Source organism: Lolium perenne, chromosome 2 (genome assembly GCF_019359855.2).
Source record: "Lolium perenne isolate Kyuss_39 chromosome 2, Kyuss_2.0, whole genome shotgun sequence".
Taxonomy (NCBI): domain Eukaryota; kingdom Viridiplantae; phylum Streptophyta; class Magnoliopsida; order Poales; family Poaceae; genus Lolium; species Lolium perenne.
This window is the reverse complement of record NC_067245.2, coordinates 24,458,455-24,466,648: the sequence shown is the minus strand read 5'-3', so window position 1 is coordinate 24,466,648 and position 8,194 is coordinate 24,458,455. Positions and strand designations below refer to the sequence as shown.

Genomic DNA, 8,194 nt, shown 5'->3' with positions numbered 1-8,194 from the left:
GTTGTCTTCAGCACATCCATGGTTTTCTTCCTGAATGTACAACCACTTCTTGCGCCACCCCTGAACTGAGTCAGGGAGTTTGACGTCGAAGTAGTCGACTGTGGGGCGAACGGAAATAACAACGCCGCCTATATTATAGGCGATATTGGGAGAGCCATTACGGCGACAAAAGAAAATGCGCTTCCATAGCGCCCAGTTAGGCTGGACGCCAAGGAAGGCCTCGCAGAGGGTGATGAAAATGGAGATGTGGAGGATAGAATTTGGCGTGAGGTGGTGAAGTTGCAGACCATAAACGAAAAGCAGTCCGCGGAGGAAAGGATGAATGGGGGCGGAGAGACCGCGAATGAGATGGTCGATGAAACTTACCCGATACCCCATTGGAGGGGTTGGGTAGCTTTCTTCACTAGGGAAGCACAGCGCCTTCGGCTTCTTGCTGATCCCCAGCTTCTTTAGGAGATTGATGTCCTGGGTGGAAATTTTGGACCTTTCCCACTCCGCGCTTCCCAGATCCACGGCAGCCATTGATGACTCCGGCGTGCTGAGTCTAATCAACCGACGAGGTGGCATCAACAATGGCGCGGGAATGCAGCTTGGAGAGGATGAGTTCAGGGAGTTGTGGGGCGCAGGAGGAAGTTTTGCAGATGAAAGCAGGGGAACGGCGCGAGCGGAAGTGCTCGAGGAAGAAGAAGGGGATCTTATATAGAGGTGCGGTGAAGCGGCGGACCGTTGGATGGAAAAAGTGTGCGGCAGATGATAACCACGTGGAAACAGGGGTAAAAAAGTATTTTAACATTGGAGAAGTTACGGTACGTGCGCCAGGAAAAGCGGAGGACGTGTGTCCCCCACCTGCACGACGTGTCAAGATAATGGTTACTTTGGGCCCGCAAGGCAGCGGGAGAAAACTTCTCGCGATTTTCGGACTCGAAATCGTGGCTATCGTCAGCAATAACGTCACCTTTGCAGGAAAAAATTTGCTTCAATAGTTTCATAAAAAAAAGAAGGGCGACATGGAAAGATATTGGCGAGCCTTTGATCAAATACAAGTTTTGAACAAATGCTCGGGGGCTACTTTTGAAAAATGAAAAGATCAAGAAAGACAAAATAGAAATGGCGAGAGCCTATGATCAAATACAAATATTTGCTCATAGCCTCGGGGGCTACTCCCATCGGGAGCGCTGTTCGCGCACCCGAGAAATTGTAAAACTTCGGGAGAGAAAGAAAATATAGCGGCATAAGACTTGGAGCCTACACCCAAGCACAAGTCCTTGGCTGTAGCCTCGGGGGCTACTCCCATCGGGAACGCTGTTCGCGTGCCCGATGAAATTATAAAAAAGAAAGAATGAATGAAAAGAAGAAAGATAGAAGAGCAAAAGAGTATATTTCGAGTTATAAATAACTCTGCATATACTCCCATCGGGAGAGCAATATAAGTCATCTTTGACTCAATAAAATGTGCCATTCCAACAGCCGAATAAGCACTCGACAATATATTCTCAGAACGCCAAAGTTGCGATCAATTTCTGAATGCCGCAAAACTTTGCGAAGGTAAGACCTCAGATCCGTTCTGTGAGGCGTGGCGCCGTCTCTGACGTCGGTTTGCTACTTTTATCCGTATCAACAGATACGAAGAAAAATCCTAACGGACGCGTTAGGTACCCGATAAATATGACTGGGACTCGACAGAATGGTAAGACCTTAAGCGGCACCTGTCGAAGTTTACACCAGTATCCCGAGATCATGTCCAGGGACGTAATCTTGAAGTAGGTTTTTGCGGATTGCCACTAGAGCAGTTAACTAGTACCTGATCCGTCAGATGAACTAGCCCCAACTACCATTATTCCTGTACAATATAGAAATTTATGTGAAGAAATATAGAAAAGTTTTAAGTTGTTGAGTAAAAATAAACAGTCGAGATTTTCCCTGACTCTACGATTCAAGCAAAATCTCGGGGGCTACTGACATAGTCATCCCCAATGGGCCTGCCGAAGATAGTACCCGGGGTTTACTGAAGGCCCACTACCCGAAGAATAAGAAGATTCGGAAGCCCAAGATATTATTAAGTAAAGCTAGAGTTGTAATAGGAAGCATTATTTGTAATCTTGCGGGATGAGTTAGAAACCGTCCCGGACTCTGTAACTTGTACAACATGAATCCCTCGGCTCCGCCTCCTATATAAGGGGGAGTCGAGGGACAAAGAAATCATCGAATCATTGTCTCTCAAACCCTAGTTTTCATAATCGTCGAGTACTTTTCGGCTGAAACCTTCGAGATCTACTTGCCCTCTACTTCCAACTAAACCCTAGTCTACAACCCGTAGGCATTGACAAGTTAATACCTTGTCACCGGCCATCCACCAACAATGATGGGTGACGACATCAGCGTCCCAATACGTGGAGTAAGAGGATCCGCGCTGGTACAAGCTGGCCCAAGCCCCAACCCCCAGCCTCCGTCTGATGGTCGTCGTTGCCCCAACCCTGCATCACGGCACATGGGTAACACCATGACCTCCATGCTCCGGCAGGAGACAGACACCCCAGCCCCTGCCTTGTTCGTCGCTATATTCCTCCCCAAGCCACCTTTGGCAGATGTGGGACTACACCGCTGTGGCAAAGGCTAATGATAGAGGCAGGGCGGCATCCCTTTGATGATCTTATGGCAACATTAGCGTTAGCCCGCTGGTGCCGCGCTGGGGTGCGACACGGGCACAGTATCGTTGTAAAAGATACATAATGAGCCTATGAGCATGTGAGCCTAGAGCTAAGAGCACAAGCATTTTAGAGAAAGAATTATCATGGACGAAAATCCATACCTCAAAACATATAATACCATGAATTTTCTAGACAATATATTCAATATATTTAGATAAAAATTACGATATGCATAATTCCTAACAAACTGAATATAGACATATTCAAACAATTAGGTACCTAAAAACTAAAGTTGTTTTTGTTGAGCAACAAGAGAAACTGACTAAAGCTTTGACAACAAGATATTGATAAATATATTAATATTCTAACTAACAACATGATCGACGCCAAATATGGATAAATACCAGGTTGATGTAATCTAATAGTCCAAATAGAACAATTATAATAACCCTAGAAGGTAAGTATGCATTTCGTATAGCATAATTAGTAGTAGCAAATAAACTATACAACCAAGACCTGAATTTTCAAAATAACCATGATATAGCTCTATTTAAAGAAAAAAACTAATAGAGAAGAACCTAGGTAATGAATGATGTCGAAGCTAATACCATGATCAACTAACAACAATCATAGGACAAAGAATAGTAGAAACCTTGACATATGGAAACCATAGAAATTAGCATAAAGCTTTTAGACACAACAGAGGGTAAGACAACAATACAAAACGAGTAGGCATTAGTGGGTGCTTATATCCCCCGATCTCTTTCAGTCGGTGCTCCCTCGTATTGCACACATAGAATGCAACATGACAAGCCTCCACCATCATTTACAACATCGTCAAAGAGAAAACAAAAAATAGGGTTCTTAAACCCAAGGCCGTTCACCATAGCCTCATCGAGATCACCTCTCTCTCATCTTGCCGAGTCCTTCTATACATTGTAATCCTCTTCTTTTGTATAATACAAAAGAAAGGCTTTAGTAGGACTATTATCCACATCACTGGGGTATGTACCTAGGTAAATCTAATCCCTTCATCGAGGTCTACGTTTGGCCATCAATGACCAACGAAACATGAATCATATGTCAAGAAATTCATATAATTTAAATCTTATTTAAATAAAGTTTCTAATCATCTAATGATTTAAATAAAGTTTCTAATCATATAATATTTGATCAAGTGACACATGTATGGATCAATTAGTAGTCAAAATTAAAACATCCAAAACAAGTGCACCACATGCACTGAGACACATGGAATATGTGTACATACACTGATCGTCCTACCATGTTGACCAATGTGTCCCTCCACTAAAGAATTTCATGTGCCCTCATGAGTACAATGACGATGTCATAAGACCCTCGAGATTTCATCCCTAGACATATACATATTTGGTTCACATATTAAGGGTATACCTTGTTTCCAATGTTTTTGCTAACCAGATCTCGTACTATGGATCAAAATACATGCATACACCACTAAGATGACTCTGAAGCGCATGTCCTTTGTGATCCGTGGATCATGATGAGTTACTCTATCATTCCAATCATACCATATGAATACCTTATTATCAACCATTAATAACTCGCGAGAATATTTTATGCCTTAGGATGAAAATTGATGGAGTACTTATTTGTCAAACTGAATGTTTTGCCATGTTTGCTCTAATATTTTGCTAAACTAAGCCTCTTGAAGATCTAATCATTGCAATGTTATTGCTAGTCTAGATATGCGACGCTAGTGATGTCTATATTCGCGGCAAGTTTCTATGTAACTTTAGCGAGTCTTCAGTCACTCAGTTTTACATGAAGATAAGGACTTATTACATGGCGGCATATACTACAATGATATACCAGGTTTCTGCAACTTTTGGCTGTACTAAACCTGAAGTTAGGTAATCTAATGGGTGAAACACCACGTACGGCTACCATGACATCTATTATCCTTAGATGCTACTTTGTCCTCTAAATTATTCGAAGTAAGAAAGTAGTGTATCAAATCAAGGTTGAGGACACCACATGCCTGATCGATTACATGGAAAGTAAATGCATTGCAATTTTAGTGGAAACAACATTGTGCGAGTGACTCCTTCTGTGCATTGTGTGTCAATGTTGTAGTTGGTGTTTCTCTATAAAAAGACTCAACAGTTTTCCTTCTGGTCCTTTTTATATATATATTTTCGACCTAGTTAGTTTATTGTTTACAACATAATCTAGCTTATTATTAGGTGACCACCATACAATCAGTTATAAGAGCGAAATTGTGTACTTCCAGCTAGTTTATGCCAAAATTATTTGTTTTGACCTCCCTTCTATATAGTTACCGATTTGACTCTGAACTAGCTTGATACTGATTAATACAATACAACATGTGCATCATATATAGATTATTTCCTCTGGGAAGACATGTTGAAATTGTGACTCTGAATTAGCTTGGTACTGATTAGTACCATATCAACATGTGTATCGTAGATTATTTCCTCTGGCAAGAGATGTTGAAATTCATCCGTTACAAGTGTTCATCCTGAGATTTGTATATGAATGTTTATTTGATAGGACTTGGCAAACTCCAAAGAAGCACGGAATATCGTTTGATATAAAAAAAAATTAACTGATGGCTTATAACAACGGGTAAACTTTTGAAAAAGAAACAAAAAAAAACAAGCATATTATACTACACCAACCTTTAACAATGAACGAGACTTATCTTGTCGAATTCAATTAGAGCATATTAGACTCTTGAGGCATGATAAAGTTTACGCTTGATCAGGCCACATATACATGGACACATAATTTTTTTTTTTTTGAAAATTGAACAACATTTGTCTAGCTGAAAGGTTAGGAAGGTATCAAAGGCTTAAATTTGACCAATAAGGAGGAAATTTGAATGTGGGTCGTTCTGTAGGCGGAACAGAAATATAAATGAATAATGGTTTGGAATCTGACTGTAATGATATCACTATTCCGATAGATAACACACATATCAATGATCTGGATGCTAATCAAGCTTTAGTATTTGAACAGGCCAACATACATGTCACAGGGAGTACATTGCTGATAATCAAAACAACCATGACCAGCCATCAGCCATCAGCCATCAGCCATCAGCCATCACAGCATAGTCGGACTCTCTCGGGTACATTCGAGTTCAGGCTAGGTTGATCAGCACATGCCGGCACACACATACATGAATATATATATAATTTGTTATAAGAAGAAGATACGACAGTATTCATCTAAGTGCAGGGCCCAGGAGGAGGGTTTCAAGATCTAAGTCTAACCAATGATAATACACAATATTTTGGTGAAAATAGAATGCAACAAGAGAGATATAACTGAAAAAGTTTCTCATAGAAATATAATGATATCACTTTGTGTCTCATATAACCGTCGGTCACACAAACTTGAAACCTCCGATCCAATGCGTAGGCACAGGCGCCACGCCTAAATTAACAAGCCTTGTTGTTATCACCCAAATCAGCCAACAGCAGCTGAGACTTGGTCATGTTGCGGCCATTCCAGGCGACATAAGACGTCAGATCGTCAATGAAACTGCCCCTGTGTGCTTCAGTGAGCCGCCTAGTTTGGTCGTCGGACACACGCCGCACATAGAACTTGTTGAGCCGGTCGTGCTGGAAGTAGATGGAGTTGGGGATGATACCTTCTTTGGCGGACACGAGCAGGCCGCCGCAGTAATCGCCGACGAAGAGAGCACGGTCCCCGAGGTCCTTCACCTCGACCAGCGTTCCGGCATCCGCGTCCAGCCTGAATATATGAAACTCTACCATGTAGTCGTCGCTCCCTTTCTTGAAACAAGCCTTGTTTGTTAGCACCATGAGCTCCCCAGAGCTGTCAGCCATGTGCACGAGCGTGATCTCCATTGGCGGCCATTGGGCGGCGAGCTCCAGCTTCGGTGGTGCCGCCTCGGCGTCCACGACCATGAGCCCGTCCCCGTTGGCGACGTAGACCTTCCCGTAGAACGGGAAGGCCGAGCACATCAGCGAGTCATTGCTGACTATCTCCCAGTGGTCGTCACCGAGCTTGGTGGAGACGAGCTTGTTGTCATACCCGAAATGGAGCACCACCGTAGAGTTGCCGGCGAAGCCCGCCCCTGTCACGTTGCGAAGGCCTGAAAACGCCTTGGCCAGGCCCAGTCGTCCCTCGCTACGGCGGCTCAGCACGGGAGCGACGGATGGGAGGTCGATGCCCTGGCCAGTAAGCGGGTTCAGCAGCCGGACCACGAGGCTATGCTCGTCCATGAGGACGAGTATGCCGCCGGGGGAGCCACCGGGTCCAGCGGCGACGGCGTGTCCTCCGAGGAGGTGAGGCAGGTCCAGGGTGATCTTCGTCCCGTGTGACAGGTTCAGCATCCGGCGCCACCTGGGGCCGTCGACGGCGCTTCTCTCTTCCGGCAGCAGGATCCAGCGGTGCGGGTGGAAGCGCTGGTCTAGGACGCTGTGCTTCTTAGGGTCCTCAGTATGTTCCCTCCATGGGGCGCACGCAGCACGGAACTGGAGGTAGTCGGCGACGTCGTTGGCGAGGGCGTGCCCGGCGATCTGCGCCGCCATGCTCTGGGAGATGCCTTCCCAGTCCCTCCTAATGTGTATTGACACGCGCATGTACAGATCGAATTATTTCATTTCGACCAGCAAGTTAAGCATTAGCAAGACAGAGAGAGAGACCGGAGACGTACCAGTTGGGGTTGCGGTTGGGGTTGGGGTTGTCGGTGAGCGGCCGACCGGCAGAGGTTGACGGTCTCCGGCGAAGGTTCGAAGACATGGTGGCCATGAGGGCAAGCGGCACGAGACGTAAAGGGTGGAGTGGCGGCGCTCGGTTGCTCTGTCTAGGATCTAGCTAGGGTACGGATGGAGCAATCGATCGAGGGAGTATATAAGCAGCATGAGGAGAGTGAAAGAAGAAAGAAACGAGGTGCGTTGTTGCTCGGCTGGCCTAGAGTCCTAGACGGGAAAGTTAGCTGTCCGAATTAACTCTGAATCAGCCAGATAAGATCGTTGGGTCGCCACTTACTCACTTCCTTATCAGAGCATATATCTGGTAATTAATTTGACCATACTAGCTGTGAATGGCCATGGACCCACACATGAAAGTAGAAGTGGTAAGGTACACATTCTGATATTTGTAAATTGGAAACAATTTCTTCTTTCCGAGTGTGTTCTCTCTTCTTTCACGTTCAGATATTCGCACACAACGTTGTATTTTTTTTAGTGTATATGTCTTGCGTGTCAATCTTAAACGAACATGTAATTGCTTTACTACAACATATGTGATAACCGTCTTTTAGTAAATAATCACAGAATGAGTGTGTGTAGTGATATTTTATCGCCATGAGTTAGCAATAGTTGTAGTCTTGCAGAGGACTATGTGCCTCACCTTGGACCTAGGCGCCATGCTGGCGGACTTATGAAGATCACTCCGATGCGTTGGAGATGCAGATCAAAGGAACAAGAAAAAAAAAAAAGCTATACCATAACATATTATTCATGCATGTGATCCTTATCCTTTATTGCACCTTACTTTTATTTTGATAA

The 8,194-nt window shown here is 44.3% G+C and overlaps 1 protein-coding gene across 1 annotated transcript; it reads right to left on the bottom strand.

Annotated features, from left to right (window-relative positions):
• Positions 1-5,941: 5,941 nt before the first annotated feature.
• Positions 5,942-7,433, bottom strand: LOC127328289 (uncharacterized). The gene is made up of 2 exons (XM_051354899.2): positions 7,339-7,433; positions 5,942-7,241 (listed from the first exon to the last, which is right to left on the bottom strand). Exons 1-2 carry the CDS (start codon positions 7,431-7,433, stop codon positions 6,095-6,097), a joined length of 1,242 nt encoding a protein of 413 aa, XP_051210859.1. The 3' UTR covers positions 5,942-6,094.
• Between the last annotated feature and the right edge of the window lie 761 nt (positions 7,434-8,194).

Coding starts and splice junctions, on each gene's coding strand:
- LOC127328289 (XM_051354899.2), bottom strand. CDS start 7,433: ATGGCCACCATGTCTTCGAACCTTCGCCGGAGACCGTCAACCTCTGCC. Junction 7,242..7,338: donor CCCAACCGCAACCCCAACTG/GTACGTCTCCGG, acceptor AATACACATTAG/GAGGGACTGGGAAGGCATCT.